Raw genomic sequence first — 22,504 nt, 5'->3', positions numbered from 1 at the left:
CAGGACACCTGCGGACGGCAGGAGGCTTCCCGAGGGACGGCCACGGACGAGTTTTAAGCGCTGCGGTTAAAGATCTTCTCGCCCCGGCTGTGCTGTGTCCTGTGCCCACAGAGGACGGGACAATGTGACCGCCTGTGGCGGCAGGGCCTGGGACTCCAGACCGTCTGCGCAGCATTTCCAGAACTCTGGAAATATTCTAAAATAAAGTGTTTATTAAAAAACCACGCAACTTCATGAGTTCAAATTATTCAATGAAAATAAGACATTTCCCCCCACCTAAAAAAAGTCATTTTAGAGAAACAACCTAAAATGTTTCCAGACGGAAAAGGGCACGTGGGTGCGGACCCCAGGGGAGCCGGCGCCGGGGGTCACCCCCCTTCGGGGGGGGGGGAACCGTCTCTGGAACCAGGTGTCAGAAGCCACGGTCCTGGGGCCGCATGTGGGTGTGGGGGGGCCGCACCTGTCAGCCCCGCAGCCGAGCTCGGCCGCCCGCAGGACGCCGGGGCAGTCTCCGGCCGGCCGGGCGGCGGCCTCCAGGCACGCAGCTGCCCCGACCCGGGGGAGCAGCCAGGCCAGGTGGGGGTGCTGGCGCCTCGCACGGAAAGCATCTCCGCGGGTCCTGGGCTGCTGGGCGCGATGGCAGAGGGGTCGTGCATGCCCACCCGGGACGCGTGGGGGACACGGACCCGTGGCAGCACCAGGCCAGCCCGGGCAAGGGCCGGGGGCAGGGTCAGCCCTGGACACGGGTCCCTGCCCCCTCAGCACTCCGGGGCAGGTTCTCTGGGACTCCCCTCCCCACCCCTCACCGCTGGGAGAGGAGAAGGTCCCGCCCGGGCCCGGTGCGGGCAGCAGCGGCCAGGAGAGGCCCCGCGGTCACCGGCGGTAGCGGTAGCGCTTGAAGTGGAACCAGAGCTGGAAGATGCCGTTGGCGAACTGGCAGCGGAAGCCGTGGCGGTGCGAGTACTCCCACTCGCGGCTAACGATCTTGAAGGCGATGTCCTCGTAGGGCGGCCCTGCGTGGAAGCGCAGCGTGGCGAAGTCCTTGTTGTCGGCGCACGCCTCCAGGAAGTACTCGGGCGTGGAGCGCTTGTCGATGAGGTCGGGGTAGAAGATGTTGAACTTGTAGCCCTGCACGATCTTGGGCGGCGGGTTGTCGAAGTCGTAGTGCGTCTGGTTGTACTTGTTCCACTCGAAGCCCGTGTGCACGCGGTTGAAGAAGCGCGGCTTGCGCGGCCGGTACTTGTCGGCCCACAGGTAGGCCTTGCCCGTCAGCGGCATCTCCACGCTGAACTGCGCCTCGTCCTGGCCCATGCCCTCCTTGGCCCGCCGGAAGAAGATGTCCTCGGCGCTCTCGCTGGCGTCGCCTGCCGGGGGGCGGGGGGGCGCAGTGAGTGGGGCTGGGGGTGGGGGGAGGGCCCTGTCCCTGCCCCAGCCCCGCCCCCCGGGGGGCAGACAGCGTGGGCCCCCCCGGCCGCACCTGTGACCTGCAGCTGCTGGCGGGACAGCTGCAGCCGCTGCGCGTCCTCCTCGGGCTCCAGCACGTGCGCGTCCAGCGGCAGCTCGTGCGCCGTGAGCAGCCGGGGGCTGTACTTGCCGGCGTCGTAGTCGTCCAGGCTCTGCTGGATCAGGTCCTCCTCCATGAGCACCGCCTCCCCGTCTGCCTCGCCCTCCGCCGGCGCCGCCCCTTCGGCCTCAGGATCCCCAGAGCCGCCCTCCGAGGAGGGCCCGGGCGGGGTGGGCGCTGGGTCCTCGGGCTCCAGGCTGCGGAAGGGAGAGGCCTGGGCTGGGCCGGATGGCAGCCGGTTGGGGACCAGGCGGCCCGGGGCCCCAACGAGGTCCTTGGCGGAGGAGGGGCATGAGGACAGGAGGCCGCGTACCTGTGGCCGGGTGACGGGGGCTCCTGCTTGAGGATGGGGAAGAGGGGCTCGCTCTCCACGCCCTGCTCCTGCTTCAGCTTGTACAGCTTCTGTCGCAGCACGTCCTGGTGCCGCTCCCGGAGCCTGCAACACCGCCTGGCGGTCACCCCCCCCCCCCCCCCCCCCCCGCCCCAGCCTTCGTCCTGATCCCCTTTCAAGGCAAGGGTCCTGGGCGCCAGGGAGAGCGACAAGCGGCGCCTGCCCAGGCTGTGTCCTCATGCTCCCGGCTGCGGAGCACAGAGGGTGCTGGGGGCTGCACAGGTCTATGGCTGCGGAGGGGGGGCGGCTGGGGGCTGCGCTTCAGCAACGAGAAAATGGGACTCAGGTCACAGACCCTGCCGGGAGCTGGGTCTGGGAAGCCCTCCAAGGCCGGCAAGGGAGGGGCCCCACAGCAGGGACGCGTGTGCCCTGGGAGCCACCAAGCCGGGGCTGAACAGGACCCGGGAGGCGGGCAGGGGGGAATGAACGCGGAGCCGACAAGCGCTGTGTTTACACAGAGCGGCCAAACTCGCAGACAATTTGTACACAGAGGGTGTGGGGTGGGCAGGAGGCGGGTGGCCTCAGGGCCTGCGTGGTGTCTCCTGACCCTGGGGAGACAGGGGCAGATGCTGCTGGGGGCCGGGCCCCCCGAGCCCCACCCGGGGCCCCCGATCCCTGCAGGGCCGGGCGGTGCTGACCTGGCCCGTGCCATGTGGGCGCGGAGCTGCTGCAGGAGGCTCTCCCAGTAGCCCATGTCCAGGTTGGGGCCCCCGGCCCGGATTTTGCCCTCGATGCCCTGGAAGATGACCCGCAGCTGGCCGTACGTCTTGCCCTTGAAGACCGACTGCACGTCGGAGCTGACTGAGGCGTTGACCCCCTCTCGCCGCTCCCCTGCGGGGGATGGGGCGCTCAGCTCGGGGCAGGGGCCAGACCCTGCCCTTTGCCCACACTGTTCTTCCTCGGGTCCCGGGGGCCTGCCTCCTCCCGGCCACCCCCGCCTCTGGCTGGGTCCTTCTAACACGTGATGGGTACTCTGGGCCACAGACCTTCCCCGGGGATGGTTCTGATTCCACGGATCAGGGGAGCCAGGCAGGTGTTTCCAGCCTCTCCCTGGTCCGACCCTCGGGCCAAGTCGGAGCGCCTCGGCCTGCCACCCCCACCCGCACTGCAACAGCAATGAGGAAGCACCTGACCGCCTGACCCCGGGGAACTCAGACCCTGCTCTGTCAGCCTCGGCTGGTGACCTTGGGGAAGTGGGTCACCATTTCTGGGCTTGGCTCTTCCCTCAGTAAGGGGAGCTGGTCATTTCCTGGGCTCTGCAAAATCCTAACACTGCCCCAAGGCAAGCGTGTCCCCCTGTCATGCATCCGTCGCGGGCTGGGAGCCCAGGGACATGTCCTGTGCCCTTGGATGGAGAGGTCCCTGAGAGGGGACAGGCGTAGCCTGACTCCACCTGCTCTGACACACCAGCTTCCTTACTGGTCAGCAGACACCAAGCCCTGCCACAGGGCCTTTGCACGTGTGTCGCTTCCCACCAGCAACATGATCCTCCTGGTCCATTTTGCCTCCCAGACTGCTCCCCTTGGCCTGGAAGCCTGATTTGTGGCTTCCCCAGGGCAGGGACCTCGTGGGGCTTCGGAACGCTGCCTCTCTGGCACCGAGCCGGGCCTGCAGCTGATGTGCAGCTGCTGACGAATGCAGGGGTGCACGAGCAACACAAGCCCGGTGTTCAACAACCAGCTTTGGCAGCCCTCCCACTGGACACAGGGTCGCAGCTCGTCAGACGAGGTCACAGAGGACCCAAGTCCCTCTAGCCAACCAGCACGGGAATCAGCACCTAGAGACCCAAACCCCCTGCCAGACAGCTGCGGGTCCCCAGGAGGTCCCGGACTATGGCTGAGTCTGTGACAGGCACAGAAACATTACGGGACCAGAGGACTGAATTCAGCGACCACTCCCACCTGCCCGCAGGGCTGCATCCCGCATTCACACACATGGAACTCACGACCCAGCCAGCAACTGCCAGCACGGCCCCCGCAGGAGCCCCTCTCTGCCACGCGGCTTGAAGAAAGCCAGGTCCCGGGTCCCGAACGCACAAGGCCCGGCTGGCTCCTGACAGGGGTTGGAGTGGCTCCAGCGCACTGACTGGAGACTCTGGGACAGTGCTCGGGACAGAGGGCAGCACCATGGGAAGCACCCACAGCGAAAGGTAGTGGGGGGGCCCGCCGCAGACGCCCACTCTTATCACACAGTTGGAACGTCCCAATTACCGACAAGAAAAAGAAAAATAAGCCCAACTTGATTTGTAAAGATGACGCACAGTGTTTGGCGGGTCTCCAGAACAGAGGAGCAGAGACCTCTCGGAAATCATGCTGAAGGGAGACGCGGAAAAGCAAGCTCGTTTCTGAGAACAGCCAGAGCCCGCTGGGACCCCTGCTGTAGCAGGCGAGGAGGGGAAGCAGACGGCAGGGCCTCGGCCATCCCTGGGAGAAGAGAAGCGGCCACGCAAGGGGGCGACCAGCAAGGGAGCCCAGCGCAGCGGCAGCCGGCCAGAGACCCGGGGGCTCGGGGCAGGGGAGCTGTGCGCAGGGAGACACACAAGAGGCGGCCCTCGCTCTTCCCCAGCTGGGGGGGGAGTGGGGTCAGGTGTTCGGCGTCTGACGGAGAAGGCCCTACCCCCCGAGTTCCAGCCGGGGCCCTGCTGCCCGCAGCCACAGGGGAGGCGAAACACGTCTCCTGATGCGCGTGACGTCCAAGAACTTCCCGCTTTCCGCCAGAAACTCCGGGAGGATGCGCCCCACCGAGACGAGGGCACCGAGCACAAGAAGGGAAGATGCGGGGTAGCACAGCTCCAGATCAACAGAGTGAAGGGAAGCCGCGGGAGGCGGGGCGAGGGACACAGAGGACACAGGGACAAGGAGAAAGGGGCCCGAGAAGGCCTGGGGTCCGCGGCGGCCACGAGCGGCCACGAGTGCGACACCGCCGGGCACAGGGGCCGGCTTGGCTTCCGGGGCACGACAACCACTTCCTTGCTGCGTCCCACCTGGCACTCCTGAAGGAGTCTTATCATCCCCAGGGGACAAAAGGGACAACTGCGCTCCCAGGAGGTCGCCGAGCCGCCTGGTGGGCTGGATCCGCACTCAGGGCCACACCTGCCCTGGTCAGCGACCTTGGGAGCAGAGTTCTAGACCCAGGCCACTGCCACCAAAGGAAATGCCTCCTCATACATCTCTGAGAGCAAACAATTCCCTTTCCTTTCTCCTGAAGTCACCACAGGACGTGTCTTGCTGAGAGGACAAGGACGCAGGAAAACAAATCACCACTTACAGAGATGATGAAAAACATTCCTCCTAAGAAGAGGAAACCAGCCCCCGACCCCGTCTGAGCAAATAGGCCTGGGGGAGGGGAGAGCGCGTGTCCTCAGCCACCACCAGGCCTGAGAGACGGTGGAGCCTAGGACAGCCCATGAGGCCCCGGGAACCGGGTGCTGTTGAAGCGGTGGCCTCGAGGGGCAGGAATGCAGTCGGTGTAAGCCTCGGGAACAGTGGTTCTCACCCAAGGCGAGTCCGTCCCCAGGGGACGTATGGGGACACCTGCGACTGTCCCGACTGGGGGTGCTCATGACGCAGGATGGGTGGGGGCCCGTGTCTGCCTGAGAAAGTATGAGAAACCCAGCTCCTGGGCTCACTCCCTCAGAGCTCATTCCCAGACGGGCAGAGCTGAGCCCCAGTGTTGCTCAAACACACCCAGTCTCCAGCAAAAACTTGACACCCAAACAAACAACCCCCGGGGGCGCCACTCCCAGGAAAGCGGGCGGTTAAAGGAAGCCGATGGGCCACCTGCTGCTGCCCCCTGGTGGCTCCTGGAGAGGCCTCCAGAGAGCAAGGGACACCCCACATGGGGAAACCAAGACGCGCAGGGAGCACTGGACCAAGGCAGCTCCCTGCAGACGCAGCCCCATGTGCCCAAGAGCCCGCCCGGCACTTTCTGGCTCCCCTGCCCCAGCCCTGGGTTACCGGGGCCCTTGCCCGAGGCCTCCAGCTTGCGGAGCTTGGCGATCTCGTCTTCCGTGACGGTGGTCATGTCCCGCCAGAAGTCGGCGTTCTTGCCCTGCTCCAGCTCCATGTACACCTGGGGAGGGACGTGCAGGGGGCTGAGCGCGGCCAAGGGCTGCTCCGGGAGCCCGGGCGCAAGCAGCGGGGCCGGCCGGTACCTGGATGTCCTCCAGCAGGTCCTCCATGTCCGCTACGGTGAGGCCGTTGAGGAAGGTGTACGGCTCATGCATCTCCACGGCCAGGTCATCGTCCTCGGCGCTGATGTACTTGGCCAGCAGGTCGATGGGCTTAGCCCGCCCGTCCCGGATGCGGATCTTGGAGCTGCCAGGGAGCAGGGAAGTGGCGTCTGAGCCCAGGGTGCACGCTGGCCCCTCCTGAAGACCCTGCCCTGGAGGAGGGGCCTGTGTGGGAGCCGGGGGAGGGGCTAGGCCTGCAGCCGTGGTGGTCAAAGAAGTCTTCCTGGAAGAGGGGGTACCAGGCACAGGAGCGAGACAGGTGACAGACCCAAGCCCGGAGCCCGGCAAGCGCGGCACGTGAAGAGCAGCCGGTGGGAGCGGCGCAGGGCGGGGAAACACGGAGGGGCGGGCGGGACACCCCCTCCCAGTGGACGGGCTGCCGGGGCGGGCAATGAAAGCCTCAGTGCTACACCGTGGAGAGGCGCATCAGAGGCTGAGGCTGGTCCAACCCGAGGGCGCCTGGAACCAGGCAGGTCCGAGCCCTGGGTGCTGGTGCGGCCAGAAGTGGCAGGACAGAGAGGGCAGACCGGGTTCCCCGGGCACACACGCCAGGCTTGGGGCTCAGACGCCCGCTGTGTGGCCTCAGGCGCTCCTGAGTCCGTGTGTGATGGGGCCTGATGAGCAGACACTCCGGGGGCTGGGGGCGGAGAGAGAGGACCACACCAGCTCGGGGTCTAGCACCTGACGCTGGTGCAGCAGCACTATGCACGGCAGAGACCGCTCAGACGTCTCCTTCGCACGCGACTCGACAGGGGAGACGGGCTCGAGGGAGGGACTCTCTGAGGAGGTGATCGGGGGAGACCTGAAGGGAAAGGGGGACCAGCCAGAGCGGAAGGCTCCAGGCACGGGAAAGAGCATGTACAAAGGCCCTGGGGCACACGGGGCCCCTGTATTTGGGCCCATGAGGGCGGGGGGTGGTGGAGGCAGCAGCGTGTCTGCGGGCGCGTACCGCAGCTTGGCCTGCTGCAGGTGGAAGTTGTCCTCCTGCTCCTCCCACGTCTTGAAGTGCTCCGCCTCCTTCTCCCGCTGCAGCATCTCCAGCTCCTGCTCCCGCATGGCCTTCTCGCGCTCCCGCTCTAGCCGCAGCTGCTTCACCTGGGGGCGCCGGGGAAGGATGGGGGGGGGGGTAGAGTCAGGCCAGAACCGCCAGAAGGGGGTCTCATGGGGTCCTACCCTGTACTCTCTTGGTGATGGGGAGATGACCCAGGCGTGGCCCCAGCCCACCGGCCCCAGGCTTGGATTGGTCAGGGAGGCCAGAAGCTTCACACAGACCCTAAGACAGAGGAAGAGTCCTTTTGTGGGAGACACAGCTGCCTGCAGCAGCCAGGGTCCCTCTGGTGCCCATGAAGGCAGTGTCTGAGAGTAGAGCCCAGGGGTCAGCAGAACGGAGAGGTGGAGGGAGACAGCTTGCTGGAGGCACTGCCCAAAGCCCTGGATCCAGCTGTGCCTGAAGCCAGCCAGTTCCCCTGGACTTTCTGTGTAAGCCAATTAGGTCTCCCCTGACCTTCAGGCCCTCGCGAGGGAAGGGCTCTGGACCCCGCGGAGACAGGCCAAGGGCAACTCCACCTTCTGCAGCTCCAGGCGGTTGTCCTCTTGGATTCTCTTGTTCCGCTCCTTCAGCTCCTTCTCCTCCAGGTGGCTGATCCCCTTCTTCTCCAGGGCCTGGAAGCGCCAAGCACACGCCCACTGAGCGCAGATGCCTCCCCCCTTCCCAGGTGCCCCTGCAAGATCCCGATGGAGACCCAGCAGGCTGGGCGGTGTCTCTGGAGACGAGATGAGAGAAGTAAGCCGCCCACGGCCGCGCCTCGCAGACTACCGCCGAACACGCTGCCCCCCTTAGTGCCCCCAGACTGGACACGAGAGCGGCCTCCAGCATGGGTGAGGCGCGCACTGCCGTGCAGAGGGGAAGCAGCCGCCCGCCCCAGGGGGCTTCCGGGGACCGCTCGCCCTGGTTCACAGGGAAGCCCTGCTGGGCCAGCTTGGGGCGGGGGGGGGGGGGTGGAAGCCCCCAGCAGCTCAGACGTGCCCCACGTGTGGGCGGAGGCAGGACAGCAAAGGAAGGAGACGGACTCAAGGCGCACTTGCCCAGGGCGGCTCTGGGGCCGCCGCGCATCACAGCAGATGGCTCCTCCCTGTGTGTGTCCTCGTCTGGTGGAGGGTGCTCGGGGCACGGGGCTGGAGACCCCTCAGGCCCTTGGACAGTCCCCACAGTCCCTGCCTGAGCGGGCGCTAAGCCTGCACACACAGATGAGTGCTCCCCCGCCCCATCCGGGCCCCCCGGGCTGTGTGAGGACACCCCGGGGCCCAGGAAAACGTGCCTCTGGTGGGACACAAGCCTGCCCGGCTCAGGGCCGCCTCTGGACGCCTGGGCCGCTCCTTGGTCTCCCCAGCCTCAGCCCAGGCCGCTGTGTTAACGGTAACCGTACTTGTCACCTACAGCCACACAGAAAAGCAACTAGGGCACGGGCGAGGAGCCAGGCAGCCTTGGTTCGGGTCACGCTCTGCCACCCGTGAGCAGGGGACCACGGGCCAGCAACTCGGTGGCCTGACGCAGATGAGGCCGCGTGAGAGAGAGTCGAGGTGCGCAGAGCACGCGGCACGCCGGCCGGCACGGAGCGCGCATCACCGTTCCTGCTGGGGGCTGCCCACGCTGCCGGCCGGCGGCCCCGGGAAGAGGGGACAGACGTGCGATGCTGCCCAAACCATGGGCCTGTCTAGAGAGGCCTCGGGGCTGAGCGGGGGCAGAGCCCCCACATGCTTATCACCGGAGGGGCTGATGATGCTCTCCCTGGTGAATTCCCCAAAGCCAGCGTGGGCTCCAAGAAAGACTTGGTGGGGAAATGCTCAAGCACGTGTGTACAAACCACCCCGAACCCACTCATTCGACACTCGCCGACGGCCAACCACGCGCCAGCTCTGGGGACAGAGACTGCCCCGTGGGGCTCAGTCTGGCAGGAATCGCACATTAGGAATCAGACTGTTTAGATGCTCGCTCCGCAGCAAGACCTTTCTGGGCCTGCCTAGTTCAAGCCACAGCCGCGGCAGCCCGACGCCTGTCCGCCTCACTCCTCCGCACGCTTGGCTCTTCTGCTCATTTACAGTCTTTCCCCCGGGAGGCTGCGGGCTCCACAGGGCTCCGTCTCTCCAGCTCCCTGACGCAGGGCCGGCCCCCACGGCCCCCAGCACCAGCAAGTGCACAGGAAGGCGAGCCAATGAGGTGCGAGGAGGGGCCTGCGGGACCGCGGGAAGGCGGCATGGGCTCGGTGTGTTCCAGACAAAGGTCCGAGTGCACGTGGCGAAAGGAAAACGTCACGGCGCCGACCGTGCCCGGCTGCTCTCGCCACCCCAGGCCACCCGCCTCCCCGCAGCGAACAGGGCACGTGTTATAGTTACACCGTGTCCTCTGGAAAGGGGAGTCGCCGTCCCAACCTCGGAACCCGGGAAGGGGATTTTACGTGGAAACGGGGTCTCTGCAGACGGAATGAGTTAAGACAAGGTCACAGGGGGTGAGGCTGGGCCCTAAACCAATGGCCAGTGACCTTACAAGAAAGAAAGGGGGACACACAGGCAAGATGGCCATGTGACGAGGACAACACAGGGTGGGGTGAAGCAGCCACAAGCCCAGAGTCGCCAGCAGCCACCAGCAGCTGACCTCCACAGCTGGGCAACAAAACCTGCAGCTTTCAGTCCTGGGCACGGGACCGCCGCTAGCGGTGAGTGACCCGGGAGCGAGGCGTCAGCATCGAGGTGGCCGAGCACCTGTCCACTGGGACGCTGTCTCGGGCGTGAGGTGCCGAGAACCTGCTCTCCAGCCACGGTGAGCCGAGCCCCGTATTCTGGGCACAGCACCTGCGATTTTGGCCGACAGGAACGTTTCCGCAGGAAAAGCCAGCGGCCGGGAGGGCACACGCGCACGTAGATGATTCATACACGAATGAAATCTTTAAACTCTTAGCAGCCAAGCAGCGCCTGGGAACGCGTGCTGTGAGCGCCAACTCCCATGTTCTAAAAAGGACATCACGACAGGCGCACGAGCGCACCGCGATGGGCTCACCTTGTTCCAGATGAAGGTGCCCAGGAGGTTGTTGTCGCCGAAGGGGTTGTCGGTGTTGGTGTAGCCCATGTACTCCTCGCCCCAGCCCATCTTCTCCCGCTTCTTCCGCTCCTTGGCCTCCTTCTTGGCCAGCCGCCGGGCCCGCTTCTCCTCGGGGGTCTCGAAGGCCTTCATCAGCTCCTCCTGCTGCTTCCGTTCCTCCCGCAGCCGCAGCCGCTCCTGCAAGCTCTGCTGTTGGCTCAGGGCCGCCGCCGCCTCCCGAGGGCTCTGGGAGCGGGCTGGGGAGGCCGAGCTGGATGCCGAGGAGCCGGGGGACCAAGAGCGCGTCCGCCGCCGGCGGGCCCATCGGCCCCGCTGCTGCTCCTGCCGCCCGTCATCGGAGTCGGACTGAGAGGACCGCTCCTGTGAGCGCCAGCGCGGCGGCAGTGGGCTCGGGCTCTGCCTCTTTCGCCGCTGCCACCTTTCTTCCTCCGAATCTGACCTGTGGAAGGAATCACAGGTCTGCTTACTGCCTGCCAGTCTTTCGTGTGACAGATGTTTCCACAGCATCTGCTGTGCCGAGGAAGGTTGTAGGTTCTGGGGACACGGCAGTCACGAGCAGTGATACTCACGGTCCCTGCCTTTGAGAGGCTCACATCAACAAATAAACACAGAGCGAGACACAACATAGTGCAAAGAAGAGTGACGTAGCATTAGGAGATGGAGATCTGAGGAGGCAACTCTGGAGGAAATGCGGAGGACGCTACAGGGAGAGAGTGCTGCATGAAGAGGGCATAGCTAGAGCAAAGGCCCTGGGGCAGGAATTTACGTGGCATGTTCAAGAAGCAGCAGGAGGCCCAGGTGGAAAGTGTGAATGAGGGGGCGTGAGGGCGGGAGTGAGGGCAGGGAGGTAGGCTGCGGCCTGGTGGTGCCGGAGCTATAATTGTAGAAACCAGAGGACCTGATCTGTTCAAGGTGACAAGAAGGAACTTATAGGACAAGGTCCCACAGGATGGGCAAGAGTGAAATGGAGTAAGACGCGCAGGACTGAAACGCCAGGCAAAACCACTGTGAGCTGGCAACGGAACGCACGAGCCATAAGGACAAATTCTGTAACCGCTCAGGGCCCTTCGAATGTGTAGAGGAACAAGTCTCTGTATTTCGTTAAGTGTTCCAGCTGTTGAGCTCATATCAAAAAACCTATACCATGGAAACCAATTATTCTGGAGTCTCTGTAAGCAGACTATACCTTTGACCCAACTTTCACTAACACTGCCAACTCAAATTACCCGTCTAGGGCGGCTGATCACAAACATCAGGAAACAGCAGATACAAAAGATGCGCGGATGACCACAGACTGCTGCTGTATGTGAGCCCACGTGGAAAACAGTGGGCCAGGGGCTCACCGCAGAGCCAGCCAACTTGCCCTGTACAGAGCCAGACGGCCAAGGACATGAGCCTGCTGCTCCGCCGCTGCTGAGCAAAAGCGGCTCTGGACAGGTGGGAAAAGCTGGGCATGGCCAGACCCCAATAAGCTTTCACGTCCGCACACCAAAACTTGGGACGTATTCAAGAATCTCATAAAATTTTGACATGTCAGGAAATACCGTTCCTCTTCTGACTTTGCCCCTCACCGACTAAAAATGTAAAAACCAGGGGCGCCTTGGTGGCTCAGCTGGTTAAGCGTTTGCCTTCAACTTAGTCAGGATCTCAGGGTCCTGGGATAGCATCCCACATTGGAGGGGGGGTGGTCCCTGCTCAGCGGGGGGCCTGCTTCTCCCTTTGCCCTTCCCCCTTGCTCATGCATGCGTGTCCGCATGCTCTCATCCGTGAACGAAATCTTTAAAAAAAAAACACATTAAAACCATTCTCGGCTCACAGGCTGCAGGCTGCCAAGCCGTGGTTTAAACCACATCTGTGTTATTTCCGTTTTGCTTCTTATAACTTCTTGGAAGTCCTGGGTTGCGATGACCCCTTTCTCAAACACAGAGGGCAATCAACTACAGCCACTGTGGCCACGGTGTGAACAGGCTGACAGGGTGGGAGACGATGTGCCAGGAGAAGCCCCAGGGAGGTCATGAGTACACAGAGGAGCAAACTTGGACCACAGGGGGTCAGGGGCTGGCCAGAGGGTCACCGCCAGTTAGGGGCTGAGTCGGCACAGGGACCTAGGTCTGGAAGGCAGTCCCTGGCACTGTCTGCTCCCTCCGTGCTGGAGCAGACTCAAGCCAAGCCTGGACAGGTGTCCAAAACGACACGACCGTGGGCCGTGGCGAAGCTGAGACCCAGGTCCTAGGAGTCAACCCAGGCCAGCCACCTGTCACCGAAAGCGCCTTCCTCTGACTCCCACCTCCAATAACAGGTGTTGTCGCCCCTACTTAGAAAGAAAATCTGCCCTTTCCCCACTGCGCCTCCCACTGCCTCTCCGCTCTGAACGCCACCACCATCTGTTGCCTAGACAACCGCGCCATCCTCCTCCTGCCTGTTGTCACTCCTGCCAACCTCCTCAGTCCCTTCCCCACGCGAAAACCGGAAGAAGTTCCACAGGTAAGCCAGACTACATCACTCAGTATCCTCCCTTGGCTTCCTACTTCCCTCCGAAGAGCGGCCAGATCCGGGCCCGCGGTACACAGAACTGCACCATCCGCTCTCTTCTCACCGCCCCGACCTCCTCTCCAACTTCCCCTCCGCCCCGCCTCGCTCACTACGCTCCTCTACTGCCCCTCAACCACCGGGTACCCTGCCTGGAGCGCCTCTCGCTCTCCTCGCTGCCTAACGGCGACTCTCGGCCGACGCCCCCTTCTCCAGGAAGCCTTCTCGGACTAATTCGAGGATCTCTGGCTCCCCGAGGGCGGGAGCCGGGTCCCCAGCGCCGTCCACGCAGCCACCCTACCTGCGCTCCCGGCTCTGCCTCCTCCGCCTGCGCCGTACTTCGTCGTCCCGGCGCCGGCGGTTTCGCCGCCCATGGCTCCCGCTCCGACTTCGGCTCCGACTCCCGCTCCGTTGCCTGCGGCCCCTACGACCAGCCGACCGCGAGCGCGAGCGTGTATCCCGACCCATCAGCTGAGACCGCGGCGGCAGCGCTGACACAAATATCCGGGGCCCGCGCCGGGGGCCTTCCTCCCCTGCGGCGCGCGCCGGGCTGCCCCATGCGCGCCTGAGCCGGGAGAAGGAAACCCGTCTCGCTGCCCCATCCCGCAGGGGCTCCGACGCCCCGCAACCTCTCCACTGCCCTCAAACGTGGCCCGTGTGACGGACTCCGGCCTGGCTCTCGTCTCCAGAATTGGGGCCTCGGCCTCCAGGCAGTACTAGGGGCAGCCCCATGTCGGTCCTCGCGCCTAGAAGAGGGGGCCCTAAGGGCTGTGGGCGGAGCAAGAGAGAACCAGGAACAGCGAGTGGGGCGGAGCCTGGGGAGGCGTGACCCAGAAGAAGAGGGTTCCAAGGGAAGTGGAGCCGGCGTGGGCGGGGCCCACAAGGCGGGATCAGGAGGAGGCGGGGCCTTGGGGCGGGGCCAACGACAGGCGAGCAGTGCGGCCGAGGTCTCTGGGCGGGTGCAGCCAGGCGGTGAAACTTTGAGATCGTGGGTTCGAGTCCAGACCGATCAAAAAGTCGGCGCACGGAAGCCAGGTGGGAGACTGAATAGCCTTGAGGCTGGACAGCCTTTCACAGTCACCACCATGCTGCATCGCCCGCAAAGATGGGGAAACTGAGACCCAGAGATGGAAAGTCACTTTAATAAACAGTCCCCTCCTCCCACAGCCCCACTGAGGCAACATGGAACTGGGATCTGAACCGGGTGGTTCAGCTCTGTTCTGCGGGTGCTGGGGAGTCACGGGAGGGTTTTTAAGCGGGAAGGGGGGGCTGGTGGTTATGTGGAGTCCCTGCTGGGCTGGTGGCCAGGAAGGACCACAGCGGGTAGAGCTGGAAGATCCCAGAGTCGCTGTTCAAAGCTCCTCCAGCCCACCCCAGAGGATGGTACTTCATGTTCCAGTTCAAGCTCTTCAAGTGTTTGATCACACAACTTCACGACCTCACCCTGAAGGTTAGGTGCGCCCGCTGCTTGGTGTGGAGGCCACTGTGGCACGGACGGATTTCCGAGGACCTTCTCTGCCGCCGTTCATAACAAGCCAGCTTGTCACGGGATGTGGATAAACCGACAGGTGGGGGTGGGCCCTGTGGTTTTCAAGACCCAGACGTGCGGATGAGAGCACCGTCAGGTGAGTGTGGGATGGTAAGCACATTCCAGATCATCTCTGCATGGCCGGCCTGTAAAGGGGCTGTGCTGTTCCTCATCACGACAAAACCGGGTTTCCAGGGGCCAGCTTCGGGATGGGACCTCACTGTCAAAGCAGCGTTTCTCCAGTCGGAAATCCTGGGTTTTCCCCTTAAAAGGGGTCCACTTTGAGCAACTCTGGCAAAACCAATACAAAGTCTGGGCAGTGTTCTTTCGAGCCGGGCTGCACTGATGTCAGAGATTATTCAACGTTTTCTGAACTCAACTGGAACCTGGAGGTGGCCACAGCTATCAAGGCATTGGGTCCCACTGTTGTTATTTTAAATCTGACCAAGGTTTCTTTCTGCCCTCATTCAGTCCTTAAATTCCCAAGCAGACCCCCAGAACGCACAGAGGCAAAGAGAAAGAAGGTTGATGCTTATTACCCGATTTTATTAGAGAGAACTCTTCAACGTAAAAAGGAGGAGGGGCGGTGGGGAGGGAGAAGGGGCCCGAGGCTGCATATGTTACTGGGGCCAGCGGGGTGCACGGTTACAGAGGTGCCCACAGCTCTGGGTTTGAGAGACGGCATTCTGTGCCCGATGAGGCCGCACTCCAGATTGTCACACACCAGACCACGGAGGCTGAGCACACGGAACCCCCGGAGAGAATTAAGACACACAAGGTTTGCAGTTTTGTTGTTTGGAAATCAGTTCGACCATAAAAACGACATGGAGGGGCGGGGGGGGGGGCAGGCGATGCAACTGAGCCACCAGAGAAAAGGCGGTGGAGGGTGCTGGCCCAGGGTGCGGACTGAGGGGCTGCAGCGACAGTACCATGGCAAGGGACCCCACTGGAAGGGGACTATTGCACTGAGCCGAGTGGTGGAGGGAGGGGCGAGGGCAGGTGGACAATGGAGGCTGGTGGGGGCTCCTGGGAAGCTGCAGCTTGTCAGTCTCGGAACTTTTCACAGCTCAGCAATCCCAGGCTCTCCGAGATGCCATCTGAGACGCACCAGGAGGGAGACAGGGTGTCGCCATGAAGGAATTTAGATTTCTATGCTGGGGGTGGGCGACAGCTGAGTGGGTCCAGAGCCTTCCTGAGGGGGCGGGGACGGAGGGGGGGAGCCTGGGAAAGGCCATGGGTTTGCTACACATTATAAATAAAGTCTTGCCTTCTGACCCCTGACCCCCCCAAATAATAAACCAACAACTCCCATCGGCACAGTCTGCAGACCATGCTGGCATCCATGTGACAGTTCTCTGAAAAGGGACCAAGAATGCCACTCACACAAAACGGGTCCCCCAAGGGGTCTCAGCAACTAGCACAAAAATAGAAACGTCATGATATCCGGGAGGCTTGCAGACTTCTCTGGCAAGTCAGCATCCCAGTGATGCCTGTTCCGTGATTCGCTCCGGAGAGCCCGAGGGAGCCAGCAGAGCTCCCCTCCTTGCTCCTCAAGCTCCGAGTGGCTGCAGGTGCTCCGGGCACGGGCTCACTGTGCCAGGAACGTGTGCACGGCTCTGGTCATCCCCGACAGAACTTGCAACGTGCCTGACTATCTGGCCTTGGGGGCCTGAGCGGGGGGACTCCAGTGCCAGCTTGTAGGTGACACAGTTGTCCCTGTCAGTCATCAAGGCCTGAGACGCACCTCTGGACCTCCGCCTGCTCAGCGGCCACCTCCTCGGCGGGAAGGGGTGGGACAGACTGGCGACTCAGGGCACGCAGACAGACAGCGCCTGAAATCGGGTGAGGACGCTTCCCGCCATCTGGTCAAAGCCCCCTTTGACAAGATGGAGAAGATGTCATTTTGCTTCTGATTTGGGACATCCACAGCCTTGTTCTGGTGGCTCCTCTCAGGGCTGCCTTCCCCGGGCCCCACGCTGGCGCGTCCCCGGCCAGCCTGGACAGACAGCAGCCGGCCCCACAGGCTCCCTCCAGGTGCACAAAATGAGCTGTGCGGGGAGCCAGGGGGAGGGGAGAGCAGGCGAGGGACCCAGAAGAGGGACTCGGAAAATCAAACTCCTGACCCGTGGGTTCTCCACCAGGAAGGCAGGGGCTGGAAGAAATCCTTCCGGCTGCAGCTTCTGCTCTGAGCCAGCTCCCCCTCCTCCCATGCAAGCAGGCCAGTGCGAGTGGGGAGGGGGGCAGAGCGGGCAGAGGGAACCATCCACGCGGGGGAGGGCATTTCTGTGGGGGCAGGACAGACCCCCACTCCACCCCCCGCCAGACTGTCAGTTCCCATAGTCCCCTCTGGACTGAGTAGGGTCTCTGAGCCCAGGCGAGGTTGCTTCCTGTCGAAGATGACAAACCAAAAACATTTTTCTTTTCCACAAAGAATTTTGTCACCTATCCTGTAACTTGCTTACATGTCACCACCTTAAACAAACAAAACAAAACAGAGAAAGCCCATCCCAGTCCTGAAGGGGCTCGCTTACTGGACATCTGAGCAGCCTGACTACTGGAGCGCCCCTGCTCTCCGGAAGCACCCCCGGCCTGAGGGCCCAGCGCTCCTCCCTTTGCCTGGGCCCTCTCTTCGAGACACCAAGCGGGGGCGTGGGGAGGGCAGAGAGGCCCACAGTCCTGAGCTCCATCGAGAGGGGTGGCCTCCTGGCCTTTCCTGCCTCTCAAGTCTCCTGGCAGGTGAGGTGGTGGGAAGCAGATGCAGAGAGATCACGGGCACCGGCAGGGTGGAGGGCCACCCCCAGACCACTGGCTGGCCACGTCCAAGGACATGCGTCCAGTGCCTGGCCCGGAACACCTGAGCCCGGAGTGCCTGCCGGCGCAGGGGCCCTTCCCTCCTGGGCGGCAGCCCATCCAAGAGGAGAGAGGCAACCTCGGAGTGTGGATTTCAGCCGGGGTGAGCAGGCCACGGGGCACAGGTCCCCAGAGCCAGCAGGCCCTGTCCCCTCAGGGAGACACACGCAAACACAGCAACAAGCCCGACGTGCGGCGGAGTGGACTCGCTTCGCTCTTCCTGACACGTCCTTTTTTTTGTTTTCTTTTTTAAAATCTTTTTGTAAAAAAGCACACCTGTGATGCGGTCTTTGTGCAAAGAGTAAGGACCCAAAATAAATACGTGATCGGACACTCAGGGAGGTTCACAGTCTCACAGGCATAGGTAGTCGACGGGAGCGGCGGCCGGCGGTGAAGCCAGGTCCTGCGGGCGGGCAGCGCCTCCGGGAAGCAGCCAGGGCGGCGGCGGCGGCGGCGGGCGCTCGGCTCCGGGTCGGTGACTGCATAGACATTACTGCGGAAGGTAAAGTGGGCGGCGGGGGGGCGCGGGTGAGCACGCGGGGGGCGGCCTGGCAGCACCCCAACCTGCGCGGCCTCCCGGGAGGGCCCCGGCCCCGCCGCCGCCCCGCCCCCGCCCGCGCGCCCCCGGCCTCCGTCTCCCCGGCGGTCCCGGGGCAGGTGCGGCCGAGCGGGCGGCCCGAGCCCCCGGCCAGGGCGCGGCGAGCCGCGGGCGCACTTACGGTGTCGCTCTCGCCGTCGGAGGCTGGGCGGGCGTGCGCGCTATAGTGAAGCGGGGAGTACACCCAGCTCCTCTCATCGGTGGGCTGGGCGGGCGGGCGCGCGGGCAGGAAGCGCGCAGAAGAGCAGGGGTGCGAGGAGGCGCGAGACAGGCGAGAGGGAGGAAGGAAGAAACAGAAATAAAGGAGGCGGACCCCCACGCGGACGGCGAGCAGGCGGCTCGGCCCCCGCGCGGCCCTCCCCGGACGGGCCCGCCCCCAACCCGGACCGCTCTGGGGCCGGCGGGGCGGAGCGGCGGCAGCGCGCGGGGTGGGCGGCAGGAAGCGGTGCGCGGAGCGCAGGCGGGGCCCGGTGCAGCGGGGCGGGCGGGGGCGGGGTCGCTTGCTGTCCCCTCCCCTCCTGCTCGGCCCTCGGCACCGCAGCCTCAGATCCCGCCTGCTGCGTGGCCACGGTGGCCACCGGGGACGCGGGCTGGAGCAGGGCACGTAGGACCCTCCCCTGAGGGGCCTGGGTGGTGAGGGCAGTCGGGGGCGCAGGGTGGGGCCCATCTAGTGCCCAAACGCATAGATCCGCCGGGGTACACTGAGGCCCCGGCCACCCAGACAGCAAGTAACAGAGGCCCGGCCAGAGGGTGGGCTGCTCCTCCTCCAGCTGCATCAGGGAAATGGGCCCCATTCTGGGTCAGACTCGCGGGCGGGGAGCGCACGTTCCTCCAGCACCTGTCCCTCCTGGGGTTCTCACCGCAAGAACCCCCACAGCCCCCTTCTCATTCTTCCTCTTTCCCCGGGATCCCCATCACCGCCCCCCCCCACCCGTCTTCACCGCCTGTGCACCTACCCCCCTCGCCCGGCCTCTGTTTGGAGAAAGCAGCCTGAGTAGGCACTCACCCTGACTAGAGCCACGGAGGCCACACCTAATGAGACCCCAGATCTGCCCCTCCTCCGTGGGATGGCAATGCCCAGCCTCGCCTTTCCACGCACGGGTGGCTTCATCCAAGCCTCATGAAGGACTAGCACCAGTAGGCGGACTCGGTGCTCTCCCCGTGAACGCAGGACCCCTGCCCTGGCTGCCCCCTGGGGCCCCCACCGGCTCTCCTCACCTCTGTGCCCGCTCCTCCCTGCCCCTCCTACAGCTCTCACTGCAGAACCCACCCTCCCGGGCCAGACTGCCGGCGCCCGCACAAGGCCCCTGACCCACTGGGTGTCGTGGGCAGCTCACTCTCACCTCAGCACCTGGCCCAGGGCCACACACATCCCGAAGGCCGTCCATCCACGGACCGACCGGTACCAGGGCACAGGGGCCCTGCTCACAGCACAGGGGTCACAGCACACAAAAACCAGAGCTTGCCTGGAAGTCCGGGGATGGGGCCTGCCTGGGGCCGCCCACACCCCGTGTCCTGCACCGGGCAGCCACAGCACGTGTGTAGAGCCTGGTAGCTGCCCTTCTGGGGCCAGAACTAGGACAAGAGAGTCTCCACCTGAATTCTGCAAGAGCCAGCCCGACAGACAGAGGGATCGTGGGCAGCAGGACGCAGAATCCCGTGCTGACCCAGACACATGTCCCCAGTACTGCAGGGCCTCGGGCCGCTCGCACTCACCCAGCCTGCACACTTGCTGCTCCCCTGCTCCTGTAGGCCTCTGTCCGCCCTTCCTTCTCCCACCTCCCCACACCGGGGGCGGGAGCAACCCCTCTCTGGCCGCCTTTATAAGCCACTCCCCCCGGGAGGGGCCCTCAGGACCTGCTGTGTGTCCCCAGCTCTTGGATCATCTTAGGGGAGTGGCGTCCCTGTCTCAGTGGGACACAGCACGGTGGGAACGTCTGGGGAAGTGGCTTCCACTTCTTGGGTTTGCTTGGCAAAGCTGGACACCCAGTGACCCTCAGAGGCATCTGGGGTTGGGGTGTGAGCCTCCAAGGTCCCTCACCTTGAGAAGAGAAACTCCTGCTCCAGGCCTGTTCTGTTCAACCTGTTCTGCCTGCTTGAGTGCTGTGTGGCTCTGGGTAGCTTACCTGGCCTCTCTGGGCCCCTCATTTATTGCTCATGAGGACAATAACGGGTTCTGATAACACCACTGCTACATGATCTCCACACAGAGTCCCAAACACAACGGGCAGATGGGTGTCTGCGGGACACAGGGGCGGCTTGGGAATTCGGACCCATGTTTTCTCCAAACCGTGCCCTCTTGTGGGCTTCCTGGGAAGCTGAGATCGTGGTTTCCCCACTGTGAAGTGGGTATGGAAATACATCTCCTCTCTCCTGCAGTTAAGAGCTAGGCTTTGCTGACCCAAGGGCAGAAGCCCCTTGGGGAGCCATCGGCAGTCAGGTCTGAACACAGGACAAGTGTCTACCAACTTGTCCCTGACTCAGGCTGGGGCTGCGGTCAGATGCAGACCCCACCACCACAGCCAGGTCCCCTTAGCCCCGGCTGTAAGCCTGCAGGCCTAGCAATGCCCACCTCAGGGGACCTAAGTGATGAATGACATCACTGGGGGACACGTGACCAGCCTCGGTCGTGATGATTCTTTCCCCAAGTCCCTTCTCAGAGGACGAGGGACAGCCAGAACCTGCAGCTCCCTGCTGCCCCGGGTGGTGGAACGGGGGCTGGGCTCCCTGGACGCCTGCTGTGGTCACTTACAGTCCCTGAGGAGCTCAGCGTCACGGCCCGCAGTCGGCGATGCCGGGGAGAGTAAATCCAGTACCTCCCATCGGTGAACTGGGCGGGCCGGGCGGGCGGGGGAAGAAGCAAACAGAGGACAGGATGAGGCGACAGGAATCCAGCGGGGGGTTGGGTGGGGAAGGCGCTGGGCAGGGGCAGGTAAGCAGATGGCCAAGCGGGAGGGGAGTTTGGGGGTGGAGGGATCCCACCGCAGCCCGTGAGCTCCGCAGGGCCTGGCCGCCCACTCCGGAGTCAGGACCCAGACGCACACGTAGGACATGGCCCCCTGGGGCCTCTCACACAGTGATCCACAGGATGGGACACAAACCAAGCCCCCAGGGACGGGGAGCTGACGGCGGGTGTGGGGACACATGGTGTGTGCACCTGTGACTTTCAGGCCAGACAGAGGCCCCAAGACAGAGAGCAGGGTGCTGGTACCTGTAAGGCAGCAGTGGCCTTATAGCCTTATTGGGCCCCCCGCAACCCGGCCACGGGGGCAGAGACAAGACTGAAGGCCGGGAGGAGGACAGGCAGTCCCCTTCATCGGATAAGGCCATGTGACCCCGGAGCAGGGCCATCGAGGAAGGCAGCCGCAGGACCCACTGTCCGGCGGCGGTGGTGGGGTCACCGGATGGAACCCTGCAGGCTCCCTGGCCCCCCTGCACCCCCCGCACCAAGCTCCCGGCCCAGCTACCCTGGCTGCCTGCCGGAGATGCAAGGTGGGGGAGGTGACCCCTGCCCTGGAAGAGAGGTCCCGGGTCCCTGGGGGCAGGGCCCCTTCCAGCTGTGACAGACCCCCACCCATTCCCAGAGCAGCCATGAGTCCTCGCCCAGTGAGGACGGCAGCGGAAGCGCACAGTCCCCTTGCCTCCTAGAGAACAGACCCCACCCAGCTGCCCCCGCCCCCGGGTGGAAGAAGAGCCACACAGTCTGCGGCCCTTGGTGGCTGACCCCGGGTCTTCCCAGGACCAAGGGGGTCCCGGGGGAGCTCAGAGCTTGAGGACTCCCAATGCCTCCTAAGGGGACGTGGTGGCACGGCTAGAGCCAGGACCTTGACTGGTGGCCTGGCGGTGGTCATGAGTCCTGGGGAGGAAGGGCGGGGCAGTTCCCTGGCCTCGGAGTGGCCTGGCCCAGATGGCAAGGGGCAGGGCGCTCCCACACCGTGTACGCGTGAGTGAATGCGTGCAGGGGCACACTGGGTGTGCAAGAGTGTGTGGATGTGAGTTGACCAGTGAGAGCACTGTGTCCACAAGAGTACCTTGTGAGTGTGCATGTGTGTATGTATGCGTGTGTGTGTGCGTGTGTGTGTGTGTGCACAAGTGGGTGTCCGGCTGAGGGCCGGGCGACAGAAGGCGCCGTGGGGAACTTACAAAGTAGATGTCTGTGGCGGGTGCGTCCTCCTCGTCCGAGGCCTGGCTGGCGGGCTCCGAGGCCTGGCTGGTGGTTTCTGCTTCCGCAGCGGCAGCGGCTGGGGAAGCCTCCACCCTGGGGACACGCGCGGACACAGGAGTCCTGGGGTGGGGCTCTGAAGAGCATCCGGGGCCCCAGCCCCTCTCCTCTCTCATCAGGAGGTCATCACAGAGAAGCCAAATAAAACAAACCTCCCCCCGACCAAATACCTCCCCGGCAAAGGGGAGGGAGTTTCTGCCCCCCGGCTCAGGTGCGAGCCTGTCCCCACTCCTGCTTGAGGGCACGCCCCGCTGGGTGGGTGCCGGCCTCACCACTCACCCCCTGGGTGACCTGGAAGGTCCTTTCCCATTGCTCAGCCTCAGTATCCTCACCTGCGAAGCGGGGACCCCTGGCCCCCGCGCCCAGAACCTCTATAACCTTCACTGAGCACTTACTACATGCCAGGCCCTTTCAAGAGCTCGGCATGAAATTTCCCCGCGACCGTCCCCTGGGCCGGGAGCTGCCGCTGTCCTGAGCTGCAGACGGGGAAACAGG

The 22,504-nt window shown here is 64.1% G+C and overlaps 2 protein-coding genes and 1 long non-coding RNA gene across 6 annotated transcripts in view; 1 reads left to right on the top strand and 2 right to left on the bottom strand.

Moving 5' to 3' along the window:
- Positions 1-192: 192 nt before the first annotated feature.
- Positions 193-13,568, bottom strand: CACTIN (cactin, spliceosome C complex subunit). The gene is made up of 10 exons (XM_082735881.1): positions 13,113-13,568; positions 10,241-10,721; positions 7,753-7,848; positions 7,136-7,281; positions 6,109-6,271; positions 5,912-6,026; positions 2,594-2,786; positions 1,878-2,000; positions 1,478-1,761; positions 193-1,364 (listed from the first exon to the last, which is right to left on the bottom strand). Exons 1-10 carry the CDS (start codon positions 13,277-13,279, stop codon positions 874-876), a joined length of 2,259 nt encoding a protein of 752 aa, XP_082592007.1. The 5' UTR covers positions 13,280-13,568; the 3' UTR covers positions 193-873.
- Positions 12,210-15,550, top strand: LOC309867844. The gene is made up of 2 exons (XR_014313346.1): positions 12,210-12,766; positions 13,028-15,550. It is a non-coding gene; the product is annotated as an uncharacterized lncRNA (long non-coding RNA).
- Positions 14,865-22,504, bottom strand: part of PIP5K1C (phosphatidylinositol-4-phosphate 5-kinase type 1 gamma) — a 48,731-nt gene continuing 41,091 nt past the window's right edge. For 2 of the 4 annotated variants that reach the window (XM_082736197.1, XM_082736198.1), the window contains exons 16-19: positions 21,931-22,045; positions 20,540-20,617; positions 17,909-17,992; positions 14,865-17,682 (exon numbers count right to left, since the gene is read on the bottom strand). In XM_082736197.1, the coding sequence (XP_082592323.1) occupies positions 17,680-17,682; positions 17,909-17,992; positions 20,540-20,617; positions 21,931-22,045 (280 nt within the window). In that variant the 3' untranslated portion in view covers positions 14,865-17,679. The remainder of the gene's footprint in view (positions 17,683-17,908; positions 17,993-20,539; positions 20,618-21,930; positions 22,046-22,504) is intronic. The other 2 variants (XM_082736199.1, XM_082736200.1) reach the window with 2 other exon arrangements.

Source organism: Mustela nivalis (genome assembly GCF_964662115.1).
Source record: "Mustela nivalis genome assembly, chromosome: 1".
In the NCBI taxonomy this organism is placed as follows: Eukaryota; Metazoa; Chordata; class Mammalia; order Carnivora; family Mustelidae; genus Mustela; species Mustela nivalis.
Note: the sequence above shows the minus strand (reverse complement) of the source record. Positions and strands in the feature narration are given on the sequence as shown.